The 27,313-nt window shown below is 40.5% G+C and overlaps 2 protein-coding genes across 7 annotated transcripts in view; one reads left to right on the top strand and one right to left on the bottom strand.

The window, feature by feature from the left end:
* LOC102944868 overlaps positions 1 to 1,520 on the bottom strand; it is a 99,579-nt gene extending 98,059 nt beyond the window's left edge. Inside the window, exons 1-2 of one of the 5 annotated variants that reach the window (XM_043545870.1) lie at positions 1,103 to 1,520; positions 109 to 209 (exon numbers count right to left, since the gene is read on the bottom strand). In XM_043545870.1, the coding sequence (XP_043401805.1) occupies positions 109 to 209; positions 1,103 to 1,280 (279 nt within the window). In that variant the 5' untranslated portion in view covers positions 1,281 to 1,520. Of the gene's footprint in view, positions 1 to 108; positions 210 to 739; positions 970 to 1,102 lie in introns of those variants that run through there. The other 4 variants (XM_043545868.1, XM_043545867.1, XM_037897447.2 and 1 more) reach the window with 4 other exon arrangements.
* A 17,822-nt stretch (positions 1,521 to 19,342) lies between these two features.
* FGG (fibrinogen gamma chain) lies at positions 19,343 to 27,102 on the top strand. Of its 2 annotated transcripts, none has more exons than XM_043545330.1 (10): positions 19,343 to 19,506; positions 19,601 to 19,645; positions 20,152 to 20,335; positions 20,438 to 20,531; positions 22,788 to 22,918; positions 23,720 to 23,853; positions 24,025 to 24,209; positions 25,023 to 25,303; positions 26,317 to 26,489; positions 26,868 to 27,102. In XM_043545330.1, the coding sequence occupies exons 1-10, from the start codon at positions 19,438 to 19,440 to the stop codon at positions 26,880 to 26,882; spliced, it is 1,311 nt and encodes a 436-aa protein (XP_043401265.1). In that variant the 5' UTR covers positions 19,343 to 19,437; the 3' UTR covers positions 26,883 to 27,102. The 2 variants fall into 2 exon arrangements, with proteins under 2 accessions (XP_043401265.1, XP_007071327.1); XM_007071265.3 differs by having other exon boundaries at positions 26,317 to 26,537.
* Positions 27,103 to 27,313: the final 211 nt, after the last annotated feature.

Below are 27,313 nucleotides of genomic sequence, written 5' to 3'. Positions count from 1 at the left end.
AAATGTAGAAAACTAAATCAAACCAGCAATTATACAATTCTTTTGATTCTTTTCTCATGTGAAATTGCTTGAATTATTATTTCATAATTTAAATAATTCTTTCCTTACTGGCGATTTGGCTTTTGCAGCGGTCAACAGAGACATCGTAATTTCAGAAAGATAATCAAAAACCAGAAAATCCAGTTTTCCTCCATAGAGAAGCTGAGGAACTAATCAAAAAGATATTAAGTAACTCTTAGTTGGAAGTCATATTTTATAATAAAAGCTGTTTCATTTTTGAAAAACTAAATCAGAAAAACATACATTACTGCAAAGTATGAGACAATATATTAATGATAGAAAGATCACTTAAGATTTTGGGCCCAATCCTGCAAACAATTTTACTCACTTAACCAAAGGTATTTTATTCACTTAACCAATTGGGTTAAAGTCAATGTGTGAGCAAATCACTCACACCTGCAAGTGCCTGTAATATGGGACACTACATATTTGGTTGTTTGGGGGCTGATGCTTAGTGTTGTGATCACTGTTTTATTTATGTATTGGAGAGGAAGGGGAAATTGTTTTTAAAAAACAAAGAGCCCAAACACAAAACACCACACCAGACATCTAGAACTACCTAGGACACAGAAGGAGGGCGGGGGGGGGGGGGAGTGAGATGAGGCCCGGTGCTAGCTTTGCCAATGCCACTAGAAATGCTCCTTCCAATCAAGTGGGGCCGACAATTTTCCGAGCTTACGTCTCCCTGACTGGGGAGTCGCCTGGCCCGCCTCGCCCGGGACGGGAGCTGACGGAGCGCGTGCTCTATACACTCCGACTCCTGGGGCTGCCTCAGTTTTGCTCCTCCGCCCGGGGGCGAGCGGGGCAAGGCGCGGCAGCGGCTCTCATTCCGCGCGCCGCCCGCCCCGCGCTCCCGGGACACACGCGCCCGCCCCGTCCGCTTCCGGTGACGAGAGGCTTGTTTTGCTGGCTTGTCACCCCACCCCAGCGCTGTGGGGGACCCCAGCCGGGAGGCCGTGCGGTGTGTGGCGGTGCAGCGCGCTGCGGGGGGAGGGAGCGGGTGCATCTCCCCAGCCCGCTCCCGGCCCCGCTCCCCCGGTACCTGAGGCCGCCGTGTCTCCCCAGAAGCCCGCGGCGCAGCCCACCCGCACGGCCGCGCCCGCCTGGGGCTCGCAGGAGCCGCCGCCCAGGTTGCTCCAGCGGCGGCAGCTGCTGCTTGTGGCCCGCAGGAGCCGTGGGGCAGCGGCGCCCCTCAGCCCCAGCAGCGCGGCGCAGCTCATGGTGGCTCCGGGCGGCGAGGCAGGGGCGGGAGGCGGAGGCGAAGGGCTGGGCCGTCGCTGACTCAGCCCCGGGCCCGATCCGGCTCCCGACTCCTCCCCGCGGCTGGATCGGGCCCGATCGGTGCTGCCCCGTCCCCACCAAGGCCGCGGGGAGCCGGCCCTGCCCTGGCTCCGGGGCAGAGCCCTGGGCTGGCAGCACTAGGGGCCCCGCGAGCTAGTGACAGATTAGCCGTGCCTGCCTCCCTCCCTCCACCGAAAAGTCACCAGCCAGGCCTGTTCCACCACGTGCGAAAAACAACAACCCACCCGCTGGCTCCTGCTGCGGGTCACCTCGGTAGCCTGTGGGCAAAGAGACAGAACCAGGAGGGTAGGCTTGTTATTGAGCCACCAAAACGTGCTAGGCCCTGTACAGCAATAGAAAGGCAGAGCTACAGCCCCAAGAAGTTTGCAATTTTAAAAAGCTGTAGCCAGAGAATGATTGGGAAAAGGATGCAAGGTGCAAGCAGAACGAGCAGGGTTGAGATTGGCTCCGAGTTGTTACTTTAAGTGGTGGGAGTGGTGTCTGTATTTTAACGTATATGATCCCTCCTACTCCTCTTAAAAGCCTGTACATGAACACACCTGATGCCACAAGGTGATCAGGGGACCATTCTTTGGGGCACAGCTAAACATTTCTCACTGTGAAGAATGAAAGGGAACTAGCCAAAGTCCCCTTTTTTTCAGTTAGCTTTAGTTTATAATTTTTATGTATGCACAGTAGTGTAGTTAAGTTTTTAACATTACAAATGAATGTTTACTTTAAAAATCTGATTTGTATCCAATATTAATGTAATATCTGAGCACTTAAGTAACATATATTAATTTGTCCTGGCAACAACACTCTGTAAAGTAGAGATGATGTAGATCGTTATCCCCATTTGACAGATGGGAACTGAGGCAGAGAGAAAGTCATTTGCCCAAGGTGACAAAAGAAGCCTGTGGCAAAGACAATAATTGCAGTCAGTGCTCCCAAGTCCTAGTCCAGTGTATTGACCACAAGACCATCCTTAAAACCTACATTTTGATCCTAAACTACTTCACAGTGTCTCTTTAAATCAGGAGCTAATATAACTCACATTCTGTCCTAATTGATTCAAAATACTAGCTGCACTCAGGGTGGATTGATTTAAATCACCAGGTGGAAATTAATCAGTTTTTATCAGGTTTTCCATTTGTAGGTCAGTTATTTTCTAAAAAAAGGTGCATTCTCATTGCTTGATATAATTATAAAAATATGTTGGTTTACAACATAATAGAGGCTATACCTTACATTTTGTACATCATTTTGCTATCTAGGAGGGTACGCTATAACTATATATATTTATTTAAGCAATTATACAGCTTAATATTTTCAGATTCTTATTTAATTGTACATGTTTAGTATGTTAGAAAATGGTGAATAATCTATTGCTTATTTACTAGATAATAAACTTTTTGATCATGATTTGTATAAAGCTGCATTAGGATAGCAACTGGAATTTAATTAAACACACAAAACAGCACATAACATTAATTTTTATTAAACAAAACAACCTTAAATATTTCTGATACATAAACTTCTCTAATCAAAATATGTTTCATATTTACAATGAAATGATTTATTAAATGGGGATTAATTATTTTTTTAATTTAAATCTGATTTTTATTTTTTTTTAAATTGTTTTAATTTTTTTAATAGTTATTTTTAAAAAGAAAAACTTATAGCGCAAATAAAATTTAAAAAATCCAATTTAAATAAAAAAAACTCTGTCTGCACTTCATAAAACATTTCAGGCCAAGTTCACACGTCATGTAATTAGGTACAAGCCTAATGCAGTCAGTGGATTTGCACCTGCTTACATCAGGTCTGAATTTGACCCTTTATTGACGCTCCCTCCACCCGGACACGCACACACTTCTGTATGTAAGCTAATGGAGAAGCTGGCGGAGGGAGGGAGGCGGGGGGAATCTCCAGTGCCATGTATTGACTGCCAGTGTTCTGGATCCTTGTCAGTCAGGCTTCAGGCAATGACAGTATCCATCAACAGCACTTATAAACAGTACTCATTCTGCTAGACGTGTCTGAGTCACTTGATACCACAGTGATTAGGCCTCAACTGGAGTATTGTGTCCAGTTCTGGATGCCACATTTCAGGAAAGATGTGGACAAGTTGGAGAAAGTCCATAGAAGAGCAACAAAAATCATAATCAACTGAGGATAACCATAATCATACATAACACAATCATAATCAGCTGACAGGTTTCAGAGTGGTAGCCGTGTTACTCTGTATCAGCAAAAAGAGCGAGGAGTACTAGTGGCACCTTAGAGACTAACAAATTTATTGAAGTGGGCTTTAGCCCACGAAAGCTTATGCCCAGATAAATTTGTTAGTCTCTAGGATGCCACAAGTACTCCTCGTTCTTTTTATAATCAGGTGAGGATCTAATAGTGTTCCTCCACTGCAACCTTATTCATGTCTGTGGTTGAGAAATATCCAAGACAAATCTTAGTCACTAGTATAAAACTATATACATTGGTATACTATGGAAGTACCAGAATAAAATCCTGGCTCCAATTAAATCAATGGCAAAACTCCGGTTGACCTCAGTGAGCCCAGGATTTCACACCAAGAAAGTTTGTTTCCTGAGTTTAAAAGGCACACTACTCAAACTAACTGATGGTGTTGAGTAAAAATAATTTTACTAGGATGGCCAGTAGATGGCTGTGTTGCATCACCTATTACATCCATGATCCTGGCCTAACACTGCAAAATAATTATCTGGTCACAAAAAGAAGTGGCTTCATCACGCCAATAAATGTCAGTTGTTCGAGTCAACACCAATTGTAATTTGTGATATAACTGGTATATTATCAGGCAAATGTATGTATTGCTTGGCAGAGTTAAGCATAAACATGAATTAACTTACTTTGATGTTCTGCATAGGGGATTCACTTAGATTCCAGAGAGACAGAGGGTGCCTCTCTTATTCTTGTAACTGCCTTCAAATACTGTCATACCATAGATTTTTACAGTGATTGTCCACAGGTCTTTTCTAATTGGTTAGGTCTTCTTTTGTCATACCTTATGCATGGGTAGGCCACTTAGAGGTCTGCATGTGCTAAAGCTAAACCAAGCACTTAATCCCTTACAGTGGTCTGTGCATTCATCTACTTCATTTAACTTGAGTGGAGGGCTGCATTTTTTTTGGCTTTATGGTAATTAAAATTAAGTTTAAAATAGTGTATACATTTACAAAGGACAGGCTCTTTTTTACAGCCAGAGGAAGCAGTGACATAGGATACCTAAATGATAGGGGCAACAAAAGAGTCAGAGGGTGTGGGATATTAAGGGCAGTCATTTGCCAGTTTGCTTAGAGCAGCAGAACTATAGCCAGCCCTTGGTATTATTATTATTTATTTATTGATGTATTTGTACTCCAATAGCACCTAAGGCCTTAGCTGAGATCTGGGCCCCACTGTGGTAGATCCGTCTATCTTTGAGTTTTTTACCCATCACTGTAGTATCTGAGTACAAACACATAATAACAGATGCTTTCCTAAAGGGCTTACAATCAAAATAGACAAATGAACGCAGTGGGAGGGGAAACAGAGGTATAGAGAGGTGAAGTGACTTGCTTAAGGCCACACAGCACGTTTGCGGCAGGGCTAGAAATAAAATATTGGTGTCCTGATTCCCAGTTCAGTGCCTATTCACTAGATAGTAGCCCTGCATAAAGAGCTCATTTTGGTGAATCATGCCTTTCGGGTTCAGTTTTTTATGTGAATCACCTAATACAGACTTGAAAAAGTAAAATTGCACATACAGGACATTAGATGACACTATATGGTTATTACTGAAGTCCAGTAGTGACTGTGTAGTTAAGTTTATGTAGTAATGGTCTGATATATAGGATTGCTAATAAGATATACGTAGATAGAAATATCTTTATTTCCAAGCCATAGTCACATGAGGGCCAGCTTACAAAAGGTGATAATAACCTGTTATATGCCAGGAACCAGTCACCACTGACTCCGGTGGCTACTGTGACAGTTTATAAAACACTTACTATTCTTAGCCTGATTTTGAACCTCCTCCCCTTTCCCCTAAAATTTGAGAGAGAAAAAAATGCCTTTTGGCTCACATTTCGCTGGCCTAATGTTTATGTCAGAGAATTCTTTGGGGGAAAAGTCATTGTTTCAAATTAAGGAACATAAAATAAATATTTTGTGTGTGTGTGTGTGTGTTTGAAAATTATTCTAAATTCTCTGTCTACAACACAAAAACAGGTTGACCTAACAACTTCAAAATTGTTTTGTAGATTTGTTCCCAGTGACACCTATCACACACAGATTATTGTTCTCTTTTTAGAGTTTTAGACCCAGGTCTGTAATGAGCTTCATACAGACAGACCCATCACCCCAGAGCCACACTGAAGTCAGTGATAAACAATAAAAGCTCTTTACTAGCAACAGTTAGAACCTCAGAGTTACAAACACCAGAGTTATGAACTGACCGGTCAACCACACACTTCATTTGGAGCTGGAAGTATGCAATCAAGCAGCTGCAGAGACCAAAAAAAAAGAGCAAATATAGTTCAGCACTGTGTTAAAGGTAAACTACTGAAAAAAAGAGGAAAGTTAAAAAAGATTTGACAAGGGTAAGGAAACTATTTCTGTGTTTGTTTCATTTAAATTGAGATGGTTAAAAGCAGCATTTTTCTTCTGCATAGTAAAGTTTCAAAGCTGTATTAAATGAATGTTCAGTTGTAAACGTTTGAAAGAACAACCATAGCATTTTATTCAGCTGTGAACATTTCAGAGTTACAAGCAACCTCCCATTCCCTATATGTTCATAACTCTGAGGTTCTACTGTATTTCATTGCCCAGAGATCCTGCCTGAAGGTACTGTAAGCTATGTCTTACATTTGCTGAAACATTTCCACTGTCTGCAAGAGCAGCTCACAAGGAATATTACAGAGTTTAGAAATTCCAGAGAGACTGCTGCAGAATTTAGAAGCTATCTGATGGCCGCTACAGAGATTAGAAGCTCTGTACTCCTAATTTGCTAGAAAAGAAGCCTCAAGAGGTAAATTATCAGAATTTTACAAGCTAAATTGTCTCTTCGTCTAAACATTTTTTAGTTTTAATTCTCAAAATTCTTCTTTATAAATGTTGTAATTGTTCCCTCAAGCCTCATGATACAAGTCTTTGCTGTTCCTGGAAACTGTCAAAAAAGATTAATGCTCAATAACTCTTGTTTCTAACCAGAAAAATTAAAAAAGAGCAAGAAACGAGCATGTTACTATCAGATTAAATTATGCTTTAAGAAGCTTGGATTATATCAGGAAAACAGCTAATTACAGGGTTGATAATGCTGCAATGGAGGATAGTAAAGCTAAGGACAAAATTCTTAGCCAGATCCTCAGCCATGACTGAGGAGTACACAGTGCAAGTCAGAGAGTGAGCAAAGGTAGAACAAAGCTCACTTTGGCATTCCCATTATCCTGAAGTAGCTCCTATCCAGTAATAAATTTTGCTATGTTGCCATTAGTGTTATTATCTGTCTGTTCCTTTCTGAAAGTACTACATCAATAGCTACAAACATATAGTTCTGTTTATTGTACGCCCTGGCCTCAGCTAATTACAAAATATTCAGCAAATATTTGAATTGATTTCTTATCTTATCATTACAAATTAGTGCACATTTTTGTTTAACAAATGGAGTTCACTACTCTTCTACTCAAGGTAAAGTATACAATGTAATCTCTCTTTTGAAGATACTCTGAAAATTAACCTCTTCTAAATGAACCAACCATCTAAACTGTTCTTTGTAAATAAGTAAAAAGCTGGAATTTGCAATGCAGCATTTTATAGAAAAACATTGTGTCACAAACTCCCAAAAGCAGCATACTTCAATGCTAATGCTCAAATTGTTCCCAGCAAATCCTGTTGTGTTTAGGAATTTTAGCATGTACAAATTTAACATTGTCACATGCTCTGTGACCCAGATGAACCCCAGCTATAACAGAGCAAAATAATAACATACAGTCTTTTGTAAGCACAAACTATATTACTCTTGTTGCCTTGTATCACATTTCTATTGTTATTAAAGCTATCTCCTCTCTTAATTGCTTTGGATTTGAATGGTACTTAAACAAAATGACTAGTGTTATTTATCATGTAAATGTGCAGCTGGTTAAAAATGAATATGAGGAGACTTTTCAAAAGATTGATAATTCCTTCAAATCATCTTGTTATTAAAAACCTGTTCATAAGTTCTTTTATGCCTTTAGGATAAAATTTGCAAAAGTACTTAAGTAATTTAGGAGCTTAAGCCCCATTGATTTTCAGGCTCTTAAACCATTAGCTGCTTCTGAAAATTGTACTTTTAATACTTTTTAATGTCAAAAGGAGTATTGGTCATTGAAGGAGTACAGGACAGAGCATGTAGAAATCTTTATAATCTTCTTCCAAAAAATTGTAGGTACTCTTTAAGGGCCTGTTATGTAACTCTGTACAATTTTCAAAACATACTCTGCAGAGAAACTGTAGTTCTGTAGTATGCAGGAAAAGGCAAGTGAGTCCAGAAATAGATTGTGGGCCAAATTCTGACCTGACTTACACCAGGGGAACTTCATTGACTTTAGTTGACTTCAAGGGGCATTGCACAGGTGAAATTCAGTTAGGAGCAAACCTACTCCTACCTCTCTGGCTGCAGAGGATTCCATCCTTGATAACATAATTGATGTGCTTGCACTGCCAAAGGGGGACAACGTTTTTGGAGGTCAACACTGAGGGGCACACCCATTGCACATCATGGAGCTCAGTTCCATGGTGGTTTTCTGTGTGTCAATATGCAGTGGTTGAATATGAGAGCAGAGACTAGAAGGGTCTCAGGGTCATAGGAGCTGCGGCTACATGAATCCTTCCATCCTCTTTCCCAAGGGAGAAGATGTAGAAGCTATCTCAGACAGGCAACAACTTAGTGTTGAGTCTGCTGTCAGCACTCTAAACGAAAAGATTATCAATTTTTTAGATATAAATAGACATTGAAATAAATATATGGATTGGAGACAGACCCTGCCTGATTTAAACTGTAAATATATTTATCAGAGAACGGATATGGGAACATTGCCCACAGGCAGATCCACATTCACAGAATTGTCTAAACTGGCAGTGCTTTTGCTGTGTAAGCTGTGCTGTCCTTGTAGGGCAGAGATACACCTACACTTTCTGCTTGTTTGCTCTTCTCAAACAAAAATTAAAACAACCCATGCCTGTACTGTCCTTAGTTCATGATGGACAAGGTGTGTAGGGTACTATCTTTTATTGGACCAACTTCTGTTGGTGAGAGAGACAAGCTTTCAAGCTGACACAGAGCTCTTCTTCATGTCTGGGAAACTTACTCAGCATCACAGCTAAATACAAACTGGAACAGATTGTTTACCATAAGTAGTTAACACATATTCTAAGGCAGTGGTTCTCAACCAGGGGTGTGAGGTCCCCTGGGGGGCCACAAGCAGGTTTCAGGGGGACCGCCAAGCAGGGCCAGGCCAGAAAGCCGAAGGTCCGAAGCCCTTCCACATGGGGTTGGAGCCCGGGCCCTGCGCTCTTCCACCCAGGGCTGAAGCTGAAGCCTGAGCAATGTAGCTTTCCGGGGGCCCCTGTGGCATGAGGCCCCAGGCAATTGCCCTGCTTGCTACACCCTAACGCCGGCCCTGACTTCTATATGCTGAAAAGTAGTTATTGTGACATAGGTGGGCTGTGGGGTTTTTATAGCATGTTCAGGGGGGCTCAGAAAGAAAAAGGTTAAGACCCCCTGTTCTAAGGGACCATTCAAGGTGAAGTGGTCTCACAAACACCAACTTTCCAATGTGCCGGGGGGTGCTTGACCCCCGGCTCTGCCTCAGGCCTTGCCCCCACTGCACATCTTCCCCCAAGGCCCCACTCCCGCCCTACCTCTTCCCGCCCCATTCCACCCCATCCCCTGAGCATGCCGCATCCTTGCTCCTCCCCTCCAGAGATTCCTGCACACCACAAAACAGTTGATCATGGCGGGCGGGAGGTGCAGGATGGGGAGGTGCTGATCCACGGGACCCACCGGTGGGCAGGAGATGCTAAGGGGTGTGGGGGACCTGATGGGGGGCTGCCGGTGGGTGCTCAGCACCCACCATTTTTTCCCCGTGAGTACTCCAGCCCTGGAGCACCCACAGAGTCGGTGCCTATGAGTGGTCTGTTAACACCTCTGCAGTCATGGGACAAAAATAGGTGATTTAGTGAGTTACAGATTGTTGTAAAAAACCAGTAGAGCTAGTGTCTTTATTAAGACCATGATTTTAAGTGTCTAGCAAAGTTATGAATTTAAGCTCCCAGGGTAGTGTTGTGAAGGTTTTATTCAGGTTTCATTAAGAATGAGCACTGAGGGCAAATATGGCAAGATGATTTTGTGAAAAGTGTTCCCACGTTATATGGTGTTTTTGTCGTTTATAACTTTTCTGTAACAGTTCATTCAATTAAGTAGTGATTGTCTGGCTTTGCCCACATAGTTTTTATTGAGACATTTAGGGTACTAGAGGAGGTACACCACATGTTGTGGGAAGCATGCGTAGAATCCATAGATCTTGAAGAGTGTGATGATATTTATGATTAGTCCATGATGGAATTCCTGTTAATGGCACTTAGATTTGCTTCCACAGATGGTGATACAACCCTTAGGCTCTGATCCTTGATTTCAGTGTGTGTATATATATATATTACACAGTCTTAAGAGATTTGAAAATATCTTTAACTAGTAATTTTTGTAACTGAGGTATATGCAGCTAAATGTATTATAAACTCTTTAAAAATGGACCAAACAGAAGCTGTCCAATGGCATTAAGCTAAGAAATTTCACACTTTTAAAATTTTTATTTCAGACATAAATTTCCTATCTAAGTTTGAATGGAAGGGCACATATGCCATGCAGTCAATGTCTATTTGTAACATAAAGGGAGGGAACAGTGTCTTATTAGTAAGAAAGAGAAACATTTGACATCACCCATGGAGCCATGCTAACAGTTATTTGCTGATTCACAAATATTTACATATTTTATTTCAGGAAACATGTGGCCGCATGTCTTCTGCAGGGAATGGACTATTGAATTGGCAAGGAAATGTTGCGTTTTACTGCTTTCCCCTGATTTTCATATTGAAACAGAAAGTGTACATTGGTGAAGTGACTCAGGAAACTTTTTTCATTTTCACTTTTTGTTGTATCAACCAGGCAAGATACTAACAAGCTTCAACAGGACTTTATTTTCAAAGGGGAAACCTCTTTACCAAGCTGCTGTTACACCCTCTGTAGCTCTCTCCGTGCCTCTCAACTCCTCCCCACTCCTTCCTGTTTCCTGTCCTTTCAGACTCCCAACAGCCAGTGCTCCCAATTCTAATAATTACAAGCAACATCTAAACACCACATTCCCTCCTCTCTTAAGAAACTCTCCCAATTAAAATAAACATTATTGTTCTAACCACAGGAACAAATATGAAACAAGACACTATACTGTTGGCAGAAATATTACACTGAAAACACTGTAGATACTACATAACATAGTCTCTAGTCCAGACAGGTGGTCGTCTGGGTCTGACAGGCCATCTCTCAAGCCCCAGTTCCAGTGCAATGTCTTGTTGTGTTGGTACTATGGTGAAGTCATCCAGTGCAGCCTGGGTGTTGGCATAATCTCCTCTTGGTGCATAGGCAGGTGCAAGATAAGAAGCATTCCATACCCACCCATCAGAAAGTCAATAGGTGTAAAGTGCCTTCTTCTCTGTGATTTTAAGAGGAGCTGTGAATTTATTTGGCAAGTGACCCAGGATTTTATGAGTGCTTCAGTCTGAGAGTCCATCCCTGGCCACCAATACAGATCCCATAGTCATTGTTTGGTTCTGACAGTTCTGACAATCGTGTGCCAGGTATATGAGTTTTGACTGTAATTCTTCTGGCACAAGGAGCTGATGTGTACCTCGTAGCACACAGCCATCAAACAAAGAAAGTTCATTCCGATCTCTAGAATAAGGCAGCAAAACTGGGTCAAGATTTTTAGGGTGACTGGGTCATGTCTTTGTCAGAAATTCCTGTAATTTTTGTTGAATTGGACATGCTGAACAAATTTGAAATTGTTCTCTTGTAACTGCAGCGAGAGTGCTTGTAATAAGCGCAACCACTACCGGTGGACCACCTGGTGAAGGCAAAGGCAGGTGAGAAAGGCAATCAGCTACCACATTTTGGTTTCCAGGCTTATATTCCAGTTCATAATTGAAAGAGAGTAGTCTTGCAGACCATCGAGCAATACGGTATCCTGCTCTTCCCAGTCCTTTCGTGGTGAGCAACGTCGTCAAAGGGCTGTGGTCTGTGCACAGCTTGAACGTGTGGCCCCACAGGTAAGTTCTCCATTTTTCAGTAGCCCAGACACAAGTAAGTGCTTCTCTTTCGACTGTAGAATATTTTCTCTCAGCATTACTTGAAGCAAATGCAACAGTCCTCTCTGTGTTGTCCTCATGCAGTTGTGTGAGAGCAGCCCCAAGTCCATAATCAGAAGCATCAGTAGTTACAATTGTGGGCAATGCAGGACTGAATAGTGCAAGTACTGGACAATGTACAATCAAGTCTTTCACCATTTCGAAACTAGCTTGTGCATCCATTGTCCACACTAAGGTTGAACTTCTCCATAGTAATTCCCGTAACGGTTCAATGACAGAAGCATAATTGGGAATGAATTTTGCATACCAGGAGGTAAGACCCAAGAAGGAGCGTAAGGTTTGCAAATCTGTTGGAGGAGGAGCATTTGAAATTGCCAGGATATGATCTGGATCAGGTTTTAGTCCAGCCTGTGAAATTGTATGCCCCAGAAAGGAGAGTTCAGTTTGTCTAAATTTGCATTTGGACCTATTGAGCTGGAGGCCTGCTGTGCTGATGCAGTTTAGTACAGACTGCAGGTTATTGTCTTGCTCCTCAGAAGTATTTTCAAACACCATAATATCATCCAGATAGCACTGAACTCCATGTTGATTCTTCAGAATCAATGACATCATTTTTTGAAAGGCACTTGGGGCAGATGCGAGACTGTATGGAACACATTTCAAATGAAATAGTCCCTCTTGTGTAATAAATGCTGTGAGGTCTCTGCTATCTTCATGCAACATAACCTGGTGGTATGCACTCTGCAAATCAAGAGTAGAAAACATCTTAGCTCCACAGAGTTCTGCAAATACTTCTTCTATGTGAGGAAGAGGATGGCTGTCAATCACAATAGCTTTATTTGGCTCCCTTAAGTCCACACAAAGGCGAATGCCTCCACCCTTCTTCTGTGTCACTACTGTAGGTGAAACCCATTCCGAGGAGTTGATCTCTTCAATAATGTCCTTTTGAACAAGTTTTCTAAGTTCCTCTGAAACAGCTCCCCTCTCTGAAAATGGTAAGAGCCGTAACTTCTGTCGTACAGGCATCACATTATTCCGCATTTTAACTTTATGCAGAAACCCATAAGCACAGCCGAGTTTCTCCTCAACCTGGTGTTGGGTCCCAGCTGAAACTGGTGTGTGCACCACAAGAGTGCTTTGCTGAGGAAGATCAATTCGTCCATTAACTACCCTGAGATTTAAAGCAGCCAATAAATCTCTGCCAAGGATAGGAGTGCCTTTGTGGACAATGTAGAACTCTGCAGTTACACAGCAATCACCAAAAGTAACTATACCTGGCAGGCAGGAATATGGTTTTTCAAATAGCACACCAAGTGAAGTTTGGGTTCAGTAAGAGGCACATCTTTAAAGTAAGGCAGATAGATGGAATCAGGTAGTATAGATACTGCTGAGCCAGTGTCCAACATTAGCTGAATAGAGTGTGGTTTGCCTGAGGGTATGGAGGAAATGTTTACAGTGTACTTTATCTGTTTTGGAGTATGTGCAGTAGTGATTTTGTTCACGCTCAGCACAGTAACATCTGGTATTGTAACTGCATGCATCTGTTGATTGAACTGGCTACTGGGACATACTTTATTTAGCAAAATGTCCAATCTTTTTGCAGTGATTGCACTGAGCTACTTTTGCCGGACATCCTGTCTAGCTTGCAAGGTGTTGTGGGGATCCACAGCAAAAGCATGCTTTTACTGTATTTTGAATTTGCTGATTCGGTCGTTTTTCATTAGTTTTCCTCTTGCAATTGTGTGTCTGCAGTGGTAGTGAACTTTTCTGCAAAGGAGTCACAGCCTGGACTGTGCCTCTTGTATCCATGCTCATTATTTTGGCTTCAGCTGTAGCTGACTCAATCTGAGTAGCAATGGTTATTGCTTTTTCTAGTGTAAGTTGTGGTTCTAGAAGTAAGCGTTTTCTTACATGAAGCATGGTTGTTTTCTCAATGAGCTGGTCTCTAATCATCTCATCTGCCATATTCCCAAAGTCACAACTTACAATCAGACTCCCCAGGGAAGCAATATACTGCATTATAGTTTCCCCTGGTTTCTGCTCACGCTGGTGAAATCTGTAGCGATTAGCTACTACATCCACTTTTGGCACAAAAAAAATCTTTAATGCAGTGCGTGCAGTCTCATATTTATCATCTGCAAGGGGAAAAGTGTAAAATATACACTGCCCTTCTGCTCCAAGGCAGTGGATTAGCAGTTCTTTCTTTCTTACTTCAGAAATCTCTGTAGCACTGATTGCAAGCAGATAAGTCTCAATCATATGGATCCAGGCAGTAAAAGCAATTGGAGGCTCACCTGGGCTTTGCAGAAAGGGTGCAGGTGGGTTCAGAGGCAGAAGATCCATCCTCATCGCCAAAATGTTGTATCAACCAGGCAAGGTACTAACAAGCTTTAACAGGACTTTATTTTCAAAGGGGAAACCTCTTTACCAAGCTGCTGCTGCACCCTCTGTAGCTCTCTCCCCGCCTCTCAACTCCTCCCCACTCCTTCCTGTTTCCTGTCCTTTCAGACTCCCAACAGCCAGTGCTCCCAATTCTAATAATTACAAGCAACATCCAAACACCACACTTTTAAATCGCTATTTATAAACAAAGTACTGTAACAGTTCAAATAAATAGGTCTGTAGTACACTGACTCAGCTTTGCTATTATGCAGTACTTAAAATGACAGTCAATTAATTTTTAAAATCATCTTTACTTCTTGTCCCTATTACCAGTCTACACAGGAATCCAATTCTGCCATGTAGTAACTTTGACTTGGGATTTATGCACCCTTATTAGTACAAATTATTTGTGCTTCAAGCAGGAATCATGTATGTTGTTGAGTGGTTGTGGGGTCAGAGGCAAGGTTTGCCAATCAAAGGGCCAGATTCTGGTATCCATTACAACAATGTGACTCTGAAATAACTACACTGATTTAATCTGAGTGCACTTAGTCTGGATTTACATGAGTGTGAGATCAGAATCTACCCCAAAATGTGGGCATAAAATAATACTGCTTCTGCACATTAATATGTGCCCACTTAAGTATATTTGCTTTTATGTTTGGTAGGAAGCTACAAATAGGCCTTTTGTAATGTGATGAGTGCAGCAATGATTAGATACTACAGCGATAAATGCTATGTAAAAAATCTAAGAGAGGTAGATAAGTAGAAGCTAGTTTAATTATTCCCAAAAGAAATTAAAATAATGTTCTAGATATTAGCAACTATTTCACAATCATAGACATGGTTCATGGTTTTATTTTGTTCTTCTGAACATAAGGATTTATTACCAATAACAGGAAAGTGTTGGATAGCTTTCCAATGATCCTTTGACAAAACACACACACACAAAAAAGCGTCACAATTGAATTAAAGCTGTGTTTGCATAACAAATGTACCCAAATTCTGTCTGTCACCTTATCTGATTAATAAGTATTGAACTAGATTAGCAATCTTCCTTTAACTACATACTGATTCACCTTTGCTCAAAAAATAAACTCCATGGCAAAAGTAAACTGAATTTAAGAAATCTTCCTTCTGTCTGCATTGCATTAATCATTCATCATTTCTTGGCAAATCAGTAAATAAACCACAGGAAAGGTAAAACTGCTCAAAAATCGATATAGGCAAGTTAAATTGGACACATAGTAAAGCACAAATAGACCTCCAAAAACATGAATCATCCATTCTCTAAGAGAACATTCAGTTTATAAATGGATTAACTCTGCTGGGGCCACAAGTAACATAAAGAAAGTGTCACTTTAGGGAGGGAATAAAACACCATAAATCCTTTATGCTAAGAACACATCTCATTTTCAAGTTTGGAGCCAGCAGAAAGCCAGGAATAAATAATTTCCAGGTTTATGCAAAGTGAAAGCTCAAGAGGAGAGTGTAGGAAGTGGAGATACAATAGAGTTAGATCCAGATCCTCAACCATATTTAGGCACCTAATTCCCATTGGGCTAGATCATGACCACAGAAACAGTTGCAAAGCACAGAAAGAATGTATATTTCATGAGGTATAAAACCTGAAGCTCCTGTTGAGAGGGAAACTAGGTGCTAGTTGGGGATAGAAAATGGCAACATTTAAAAATGAAAGAGATACTTGACAATAATTATACAGATGGGCCAGTTGTTCTCTCCATCCATTTTAACTCCATAGACCTAATAATATCACGGTTGTATAATACAAGCAACTCACCACAAATTTGGTTCCCAAATATTCTGTGCTAGTTCTTGTGATATCATGTGCAGAACCCAACTTACCAATTATCTATGACAGTCAAACTCTTAGCAGTGGATGGTTCCTTAGTAAGGGTAGCAGAGGCTAGAATTAAGAATTACTGCATTACCCTCAAAACCATTTTCAAGCCAAATGTTCTGGAAATAATACCTATATCCCCAAGGGGTGCTAGTAGTTATCGTCACCAATCTAGACTCAATATTTTTTTCTGAACCCTGAAACTTCTGCATAGAATAAATAACTCCTCCCACACACTTGTCACTAACGGCTCCTTTGGGGGCCTCAAGCCTGGATAAAATCCCTTCTGTGGAGGAGAGAAGGGCACTTTCTCTAGTCCTGACAACGTACAGAATATATCTATAGTTTGTTATATGGCTCACCCATCATACAGATAAGAGCTTGAGCAGGAGGAGATATGGGTCAGGAGCCTTCTCCTGCCATCAAGTCCATTTGTGAGTGCACAGCTATGACTCAAGTTAGTCCAGTTACTTTTCATAGGTGTTTTCAGTTTATACTGCCTAGGCATTGAACCACTCTGTTCAGTCTAATGGAAACATTGTAATCTGTGTTGTCTGCAAGCATTGAAACAGCGCTTTCTAGATGCCCCTGGACCCTGCGTCAGTCTCATTCCAGGAGATCACCATGGCTTACAAATGATGTGCACCTGATGAAGCAGCAAGGGAGCATGTTGGAGCAGTAATGGTAGGAGACTCACTGCAAGACAAATGGAATGTATTATAGGCAAGATTCATATTCATATACCATAGCTGTTGTCTGCTTGACCATTTCTGTGTGAACAGTGCCAGTGAGGTGGTGGGGGAATACACAAGTCCTGCTTGGCTTTTACCCATTTTTATTTACACAAGTTTAGGTGTCTAGAGAACCGAATAAATTAACTATAAGCTGGAGCCATATCTTTCATAACTTATTAAAGCCAGCAGAGTCAATTATTGATGAAGATGGCTAATGCCATTCTTTGGAAGCGAGAGCTGCCAGTCACTTGGCTGGCATTTTCAAATGAGCCCAAGGGAGTTAGGCTCCCAACTCTAATTGAATTTCAGTGCAACCCCTAAAAAGATGATCCCCCCCACCTATGTACACAACTTTTATACCATCTTGTTGATGTCCCTCTCAGCTTGATTGATAGTATCATGGATTTATATATTATATTATTTATGTATTCCCTGCTAATTTTTGTGTATGATAGGATCCATGCTGGGCCAGACCAATGTAAAATACGTCGTCAATACATAAAACTTTATCAGGATACAAACAAGATTTGATATTTACCTGCCTACAGTTATATTAGATAGGATAAAAATATAAAGGCTATAAACCCTCATGTTTTGCAGCATATTAGCAATGATATCTAGAATAATTTGTCCATAGATCTCGAAGCATGTCTCAAAGAAGGTAAGTGTCATTATCCCCATTTTACTGAGGTGCAAAGAGGTGAAGTGAGTTGCCCAAGGTCAAATAGTAGGTCAGTAGCAGAGCTAGATATAGAACCCAGGACTCCTAAGTCCCAGCTGAATGGGCCACATTGCCTCTCATCAACTAGTCAATTAATAATTGTACCTAGAGGCCACAGCCAAGATAAGGGCCCCAGAATGCTAAGCACTGTACAAAAACATAGTGAGAGACAGTCCTTCTAACATAAGATTTACAATCCTAATAGAAGAGATAAGCAAAGAGTGTAAAATAGCTATATTATTATCCCTATTTTACAGATTGGAAACTGAGGCACAGAGCAGTGAAATGGCTTGCTGCTGGTTATACAGGAAGGGGTAGATCAACAAAGGACTTAGGAGCCTACCTGCCATGTTAGGTTACCTGCCTAGGTCTAACATTTAAGCAACATCAAGAGCTTCAAAATCCCTGCTCAGGTGCCACCACATCCTGGAAGTGCCTCAACTCTGTAAGTGCCTAAATTTCCACCAGTAAAGACCCCTGGGCATCTAAGTTTCTGCTGGTGGGCATGTGCAAAACCACCTAAACCCTGATGCCCCCAAGCCACTCCATGCTTTAGCTCACACCTAAGCCCTGGCAAGAGTCTTAAATTAGGCGTTCCCCTGCCTGTCTCATCTGTGGGGCCCAAACAGGCCGCACACAAAAGACAGCTGAGGGCAACCTGACTGGGGATTTTGGGGGCTAGCTGATGTGAGTGTGTGTCCCAGAATACCCAATAGCTAGGGCACTCATCTGGGATGTGGGAGACCAAGCTCATGTCCTTGCTTCTATGAATATTGAAAACACGTCTCCTAGGCGAGTGCCCGAACCAGTCGGCTATTGGCCATAGAGAGGTTCATTCTTTCTGTGGTTTTTCATGAGAAAGGGCTGACCTGGCTTCGATGCCTAACTCCAGGAGAGAGCACAAGCCTGTGAATCTCGAGCAGAGATAGGCAATTCCCTCTGGCCCGGAGTTAATCACCTAACTACCTTTGGCTGGCATTGCCCACTGGTTATCTTAGATGGCACCCTGCTAAATTGCTGGCTTTTGAGGATTCCTTCTTTAAGCACCAATCTTTTCCCATGCATTGTATAGGAAGCCTGGATACCTAACCTGGGGCTGTGAATTCTACTTGGGGGCAGGGCACCTAAAAAGTAGGCCCTGCAATGCTGAGGACTGGAACACCTAAGTGCTTTGCGGATCTAGCCTGAAATCTGTAGCAGAGCTGGGAATGGAGCCTAGAGTCCTTGTTCAATGTCCGAACGACAAGATTGTCCTTTCTCTAGCCCTATTGGGCAAGGCACTGTACAAACATAACAAACAAGACAGTCCTTGCCCCTAAGAGCGTACAATCTTGCTTACAGCAGCAATGCGCTTTTCAAAGCATGGGTTCTGAACCAGTGGTGACTAGAAAGGAAAACACTTTGATCCTACAACTGACACATACAATTCCCCAGAATGGAATCTGTGGATTGTAAGAACATAAGTGCTTGAAAAATAGCAGCCTGTTGTTATTGAATAACCTGTGCCTCTTACATATAGTCCCTGAGAGTAACTGGGGCTTCTCCTTGAACTAAACAACTGGGGCTCATCTCAGGCAGCATTCCAACATTGTCCAGAATCATACGTTAGTTTTATTACTCCAGTGTTACTGGAAGCATGGCTCTATGCCTCCCCTTACCTTTCTCCAGATCCTAACACTGCCCTGGCTGCAAAGGACATAATGTGGGCGAATGGGAAACTGGTACTAAAAGTGGGAGGAGCAGGAGTTTCAGTGCAAATTCTGGGAATCCAGGACAAAGGGACTGAGAAGTTGTTCTTCCACCACTGTCCCACCCCTACACATTGCATCACGGTACCCACCCCCAGGTTCAGCCAGCTCCCTTAAACTGCTGCTGTGAAGTGCAGGAGAGTCAGGGAAGATTCCAGCAGCCCGTACAGCTGAATCTCTCAGTCACTGACTCTGCACACACTCTAGCTGGGAGCACACTTTGGTATAGACACAATGGTGCTGAATTTACACAGCTGGACTACTGTGCATCTCCTGTCCTTACTCTTTTCAGCTTGCATGGCAGTAAGTGAAATTGTACAAATGGACCATTACTATGCCCCAAAAATACCATAAGGAGAAAAATAACTAAAAAATAATGTTGTTTTCTCCCTTTCAGTATATTGCTACCAGAGAAAACTGCTGCATCTTAGATGAACGATTTGTAAGTAGATGTGTGATTCCTTTCTTCTAAATTAAGGAGCGGAATAAAATATTGTTCCACGTATAGTTAACAATCATTATTATTTTGTTTTAACATGCATTGTTATTTTCAATATCTACTGTTATTAAATGTAATATTATGCTTTACCGGGCACTCTTAATAACAGCATTCATTGTTCTAAAATGTACTGTAAATTCCATTAATAATGCCATGTATTATTCTAAAGTATGCTATTATCAATAACATATGTTGTTATTTTTAATATTTAATAACAATATGCATTATCAGGGCTGTCTCTACAGATTCTGCTTTTGCAGGCAAAGTAGCAAATGCCCAGTCCTACCTGCCCACAGTTACCTACATAAATCCTTATTGAATGTTGGGCTGCCCTTAATATTTCCTGCCCTAAGTGACCATCTCTTTTGCCTCACTGTAGAACCTGGACTGGGCCTTTATTAATTAATTATTACTATTATTGTTATGTTTAATTATTCTTTTCCCTTTAGGGTAACTATTGCCCAACTACATGCGGCATTGCAGACTTCTTGAATAAATACCACCCTGATGTGGATAAGCAGCTGCAGGTCCTTGAAAATCTCTTGCAGCAGATCACTAACTCTTCTGTTGTAACGGAACAGTTGATCCGCCAAATCCGAATCCTCAGCCCCGCAGAGAAACAGACTCAGCCAAGTGAGAACATAAAGAAAATTACAAAATTGAGAAAAATATGCATTAATTTGGTTTTCTTACTTTTACATGTAATTGCATTAATATATTATACCTGTTCTGCAGATGTGATCGACAGTTTTACTCAAAAAACCAGGAAAATAATTGATGAAATTATCAGATATGAAAACACTATTGTGGAACATGAAAATACTATACAGTAGGTATTTCCCACTTTTGATATTGTCTAACTGTGCAGCTCTGTTCCTTTATTTTATTTTACCAGCTGCAATTTAATTTTTTTCACAGCACTTCACTTCTGCATATAAAGACCATTTTGGGGTCTTTTCACTCATAACTGCAGAATTAGGATCCGATCTTGCATTTCTTGAATACCCACATCTCCCAGTGAAATACAAGATCTGGCTGTAAGAACATGGGAAAGTTTGGCTGTTCTTTTTTTTTTTTTCAGTCAGTATTTTTGTTTAAGTAATTGTTCAAAATGTTTCTATTCATTATTCTTAGACTTCAGAGATTTTAGTAACATGAAACTGTAACATGGATCTAACCAAAGACTTGTTTAGCTAGCTGATACTTTTTTATTGGTTTTGCTGAACACCCATCATGAACACCAGTTTCTACTCTCTCTTTTGTTGGAGCGAATCCAGAATCACTATTAAACTCAAAGGTGTTCATCTTAAGTCTATACTGTTCTATATATTTGAAAATATATTTAACTTATCTAAATTTTAATAATGAATAATTATTTATAAATTGTAATTGTACTATTTAACTTTAAATGCCAAAGTCACTCCTGTGATAACATTATGCCAGGAATCACTCATAATTGGTTAATATACAGTAAGTCTGAGTTTTAGACATTTAGAATTAATGTAACTATATTTTATCTTAAATGCCTTTGCCTCACCTGATCTGAGAGCATTTTTTATTTAACCACCCACTGATGACAGATTTTAATTTTCATATTAGATTTAGGTTTATATTGTTTTTAATTAATATACTCTATATAATATTAGAATGAATTGCTCTCAAATGTATTTACTCTTTTATGCAAATATGCAATTGTTAATTTTCATAATATGTAGGGCTATGGATGCAGACTCCTGTTATTTTTTCACGGTATTTCAAGTTCTCATGATTTTATGAACTCCCAGTTTTATGAAGGTTTCAAGAGTCCTCCAAACCTTCATAAAATCAGGTTTCTATTGTACTTTCTTGTACGTTACTATATACTTTACCTCCAGAACTCAGACCTGCAATTCTCACAAAAGAAAAATTCCCATAGAGCTTTGTCCATGTACTGACTGCAGGAATGGGCTTCACTGCGTAACGAGATACTGGTCCAAGTAAAACATGTCCAAGTTAAGCATGTGCTTCAGTGCTTTCCTGAATCAGACAATGGGCCTGCTCAAAATGAAACGTGCATGTAAACACTTTGTTGGATTAGTGTCAGAGTGCTCAGTACATTGGAGTACTGACAAGGCAAAAGACATTCAAACAACAGGGAGGTAGTGAAGGGATAAGATCTGGAATGGTCACATAAATAAAATTTCAGCTCTGGATACATGTAATAAACATTGCATCAAAGCCAACATTCTAGAAAACGTCTATATACACGGAAGCCCTAATAGGCATTTACAAAGGGCTGGAATGTGGCTGGCCCTTATGCAACAGCATAGTGAAAATGAGAGCGCAGAGGGAGACTACCCGCCTTGTACAGCCTTCCTATGGGCTACCCAGAACAGTAGTATTTGCTCTCAGGAGAGTGCAAAAGCTGCTGCCAAGTTGCTCCCACTCAAAAGCAACTAGCAATAAAGGGGGCAGATAGAGAAGAGGAGTAGGCAGAATCTTGGCTCCACATTTTTGTGCACCAGCCGGCACTGACTGTAGCAAATTATTGTCCTCCTAGTGCAAATGGTTAGCTTTGGAAAGCAAAATGCCCAAATGCTTGTATGAGGTTGGGGCAGCTCTGCACTGCCCCTAGTGTAGGACTGTAGCTAAATACCACACTGTAGCCAAAATGATTTACAATGTCTCATTAAATAAAAGCGGCAAAAAGTCCTGTGGCACTTTATAGACTAACAGACGTATTGGAGCATAAGCTTTCGTGGGTGAATACCCACTTCGTCGGATGCATGTAGTGCAAATTTCCAGAGGCAGGTATAATTGCTTGCATATTTATTCCTGCCTCTGGAAATTTCCACTACATGCATCCGACGAAGTGGGTATTCACCCACGAAAGCTTATGCTCCAATACGTTTGTTAGTCTATAAGGTGCCACAGGACTCTGCCGATTTTACAGATCCAGACTAACACGGCTACCCCCTGATCATTAAATAAAGCAACACATTTTAGATTAGTACATTAGATATGTAAGGCATATTTCAGGGAAATATGTATTGTTCTCATTAAGAAAAACTAGCATAACAGGTCATTTTTATGTTTTTATCTCTAGGCAACTGACAGATATGTTGATATTAAACACGAACAAGATTTCACAGCTAAAACAGAAGACTAATCAGCTTGCGTCACAATGTCAGGAGCCATGTAGAGACACAGTCGAAATACTGGATACAACTGGAAGAGGTACGTGAAATGCTTATTGTGTGGCTTAGATTAATTCTTAAGTGTTATCTGTCAACAATATAGTGGTGAGGGCCATCTGAGTACTTAAATGAGTGGTCCTGCAAAACTTCATTACAGGAGTTATTCTTAATCACATGATCTATTGATTTCTCTAAGAATTACCCATGGGAATAAGGGACTCAGCATCATGACCAATATAATGAATGCTTTTCCATATTTACATTTTGTTACTGCTATTTTTATGGCTGTTTGTTTGGTGGCCAGTGCTTCATTTAACAGAAATACTCGATAGGTGTTCTGCGTATAGGAAGTTGTGGAACAAATCTTATTTTCTCATTTGGTCATGATTAGCCAAGATTTGACTTTCTCAGTAAACCCTATCTTTATTGTAGTCCATAGACCAGGCAAGTGCTTTTTGGAGTTATAAGAACAGAAAGGATACTATATTATAATATTTCTGCTCAGCCACACAGAGATAATTAATCTAATACTTTAGAGCTAAAAATGCCCTTTTTATGACTGCAGAAACAAATAAAACTATTGTATTTTACATTCAAGTTATGCTACCTAGATAATTACTAATAGCAAAATCCTGCTCATCCTTATACAAGTCCCGTTAACTTCAGTAGGACTTCCTGTGTGATGAAGACCTAGCCTACAGAGATAACTTTGCCATAGTAATTATTATATGTATTGTGTATGTTGCACTGTACTAGAAAATGATCAGATACTTTTAAAACCACGTTTAAAACAAGATAAGACTGTAGCCAAAATACAAACAATGGTGTTTGTTTATTGCAGATTGTCAAGACATTGCACATAAAGGTGCCAGACACAGTGGTCTTTACTTCATCAAACCTCTAGGAGCTAAGCAACAGTTCCTAGTCTATTGTGAGATTGACACATTTGGCAATGGATGGACAGTGTTCCAGAGAGTATGTAATTTGTAAATTCAGGTCATGAATAATTCTGATTATATAACAGTATTTCATTTACAAGGGCACGTTGCTTTGGTTGACTTTCTTTCTTTCTTTCTTTCTTTCTTTCTTTCTTTCTTTCTTTCTTTCTTTCTTTCTTTCTTTCTTTCTTTCTTTCTTTCCTACCAGAGACTTGATGGGAGCGTGGACTTCAAGAAAAATTGGGTTCAGTACAAAGAAGGATTTGGACACCTGTCACCAGATGACCAGACAGAGTACTGGCTGGGAAATGAAAAGATTCATTTAATAACCACTCAGTCTACTATTCCATATGCCTTAAGGATAGAACTGGAAGACTGGGAGAATAAAAGAAGGTATTTAACGAATGAGCCTTCTAAAAAAGTCAACTTAAAATACATACCTGTCATGTGTACTGATTTTTTTGGTACAGCTACAGATATCTGTCTCTACTACCAGATATCAGACAGTCTCCACTATCAGATCAGTCTGTACAACTTTCAGAAGAATGGATGATGCAGAGTCATTAACCTATTTTTTTCAAACTACCTTCTCTATCGGTTTATAAAACCATGAATATATTTGCAGTTGAATTTTCTCTCACTACCTGCAACTTTGTGACCAAAAAGGAAGCAGTATATGCTCACGAAAGCTCCATGTTGGCGTCTTCCTTGGAAAATATAATTTACTCTGTAGACTGCTGGAAATCAGATGAGATTCCATTCAGAACCTGTTGTTGTCATACTTCACTATTCCGTAGAAAGAGATAGATATTGAGTGGTGCAAGCCATTTTCTCCTTCCAGGAGCAATTTGCTCTCACCATCCCCATTTCATGCCAGCATGGACAATTGGAGACTGTGATTATCTATCTAACTCAGACCTCCTGAAAGCCATCGCAAAGCACTACTCTAAGGCCACTGAGATGACCCACTTTACCTGTCTTTGACTACCTAAAATTGGGGCGGGGGGGGGAAGATAGAAAGCTTCATTATGGTACATTAAAGTGACATATTGTAATCTGGCAAGGAAATATCTAATTACTTATTAGATATGTCTTCTAATTAGACATAGAGTGACACAGGAACCAACTCTAAAATGTTGTCATTTATAGTCTAATTGTGTATGTTTGGGGAATCCAGTGTACACAAATGCACCATTTTTTTAACAGTACTGCAGACTATGCTGTGTTCAAAGTGGGACCTGAAGCAGACAAGTACCGACTGACCTATGCCTATTTTGTTGCTGGCGGTGAAGCTGGGGATGCCCTCGATGGTTTTGATTTTGGAGATGATCCCAGTGACAAATTTTTTACATCCCATAATGGCATGCAATTCAGTACCTATGATAGTGACAATGATAAATTTAATGGCAATTGTGCTGAGCAGGATGGAGCAGGATGGTGGATGAATAGATGTCATGCTGGTAACCTCAATGGAAAATATTATACAGGTAATACATTCTTTGGGTACCTACTTCATATAAAAATAACTTCATGGCTTTACAACAAATTCCAGTGATGGAGAAAAACATTGTGTAGATTTTAGCTGTTTATTTATTTTTGGCCATCCCATTCCTTACACTTCACAGCTGATCTTTGCTGCTGAGCAACACAAGTTGATACTCTACCTGCCCTTATTTGTTACTCCAGGTAGCTTCTGCTGAGCCTGGGGGGAAGCATTGTATGCAAGAGCTAAAGCACAGGTGCTGTCTTCCACTGCTGCTAGAGGCAAAGACAAGAAGTTTCTCCCTTTTGCTTTGCAGTTACAAAAGTATTGTCTCCAGCAGCAGAGTCCCAATCATAATCCCTTTGCAGGAGGACAGGCAAAAAACCCCAAGGCAAGGCTGAAAGATAAGGAAAAAAGGGTGAGGGGTAGGGAATTCAGGAGAGAAACAGACCTGATAGTACAGAAGTTTGTACAAATGGAGAAGAGGAGAGGGAATCTGCAATAGCATTTGGGATATATACATGATGATATGATGTAGTAGAAAGAGTTTAGCAGTATAAGTTTGGGGTGGCTACATTACTCATAAATCATGTAGCCATGAAGGAGTTATGGAGGTCATGTCCATCAAGTACCAATAAAAACTTTATTCCACACCATACCATCATGGATTCATGGTTGATCTTGAGATTTCAGACCTTAAACCTGTCACTCACGAAGGACTGAATATTGGCTATCTGTACCTAAGACCAGTGTAATTTGAGGGGAAATCTACATTTGGAGAGGAGAAGGAAACATTTTTCTGGCAGGCTGACATTTTTTTATTGTGACAGCAGTTTGAAGCTGCTCAGAGATTTGGAATGTTAGAATAAATCCTGGGGGAGATAGATTAGTAGGTAGAGCCAGTCAATGGTGCACGGTAAGTATAGTTTAGCACAGGGATTTCATTACTACAGACACGCATGTGCATATAAATTATTTTACAAACAATTATATATTCTGCTGCAATTTATATTTTAGGTGGCACTTACTCAGCAAAAGATGTTGGTCCAGCTGGATACGATAATGGGATTATCTGGGCAACCTGGCGTTCTCGGTGGTATTCCATGAAGGAAACTACGATGAAAGTCATCCCATTCAATAGACTTTCAATAGGAGAAGGACAGCAGCACAACTTAGGTGGCTCCAAACAGGTTGGATTAGATGGCCGAGGCGATATTTAGAAAGATAACAGACAGCAGGTATAGTTCAAACAATACTATATTTATAGCTCCTCTCAGCATTCCAGGATAGCCTATAGAAGTTATCACTGTGCAGCATTTTCTCAGAAAACCATTTTTACTTTTATGTTAGTATATTTGTACAGTTGTTATTTCAACTGACTGACAAATAAAGGGATATGCTCTTGTCATCAGAAATGACTCTTTGCCTTTATATATTTTGAGCACTGTCCCTTTTGAAATTCAACTAGTATAAATATGCATGACCACTATAAACATACCATCATAACCATACATAGTTCATCCTTTGGCAGAGGATATTACAATACTTTCTTTTTTCTTCTGTTGTAGGTTGGAGACATTTAAAGAGACAGTTTAACAAAGATTTATCTGGACAGGAAAACAAATCTTTTACCTCTGGGACACTGACTTCATCTAAACTTGTTCAGTTCAGCTCTGGCTGTTAATTGATGCCCACTATTAAAACAAAATCATTCAATGCCCAAGCCTTTTTGTGTGAGTAAGTTACTGTGTCTGCTCTGTGTGGGGTTATTTTTCTGTATACACTTTCAATAAATTTTGACTACAAAGAACACATAAAACTTGTCATTAATGATCAAGTAGCAAGCAAACAAATCGAAACAAACAGTACAGAAGTTGTTGTAAAAATCTGTTCCAGTTCACCCATCCCAGGTTTATACACTGGTACTTTTCTATTATTCATTTAGAGGCAAGCCACATGCAAACTATTAACTGTTTTTCTCACATTGTTATGGATTCCTCATATGCTGCCTTAA

Source organism: Chelonia mydas, chromosome 4, assembly GCF_015237465.2.
Source record: "Chelonia mydas isolate rCheMyd1 chromosome 4, rCheMyd1.pri.v2, whole genome shotgun sequence".
NCBI lineage: Eukaryota > Metazoa > Chordata > Testudines > Cheloniidae > Chelonia > Chelonia mydas.
This window is presented reverse-complemented; position numbering and strand designations above follow the sequence as displayed.

What these genes read in the sequence shown, in the direction of transcription:
- FGG (XM_007071265.3), top strand. Translation starts at nt 19,438, where the DNA reads ATGGTGCTGAATTTACACAGCTGGACTACTGTGCATCTCCTGTCCTTA. An exon ending in GCATCTTAGATGAACGATTT is followed by an intron (nt 19,646 to 20,151) that starts GTAAGTAGATGT and finishes TTTTCCCTTTAG; the next exon opens with GGTAACTATTGCCCAACTAC. An exon ending in CAATGGAAAATATTATACAG is followed by an intron (nt 25,304 to 26,316) that starts GTAATACATTCT and finishes TTTATATTTTAG; the next exon opens with GTGGCACTTACTCAGCAAAA.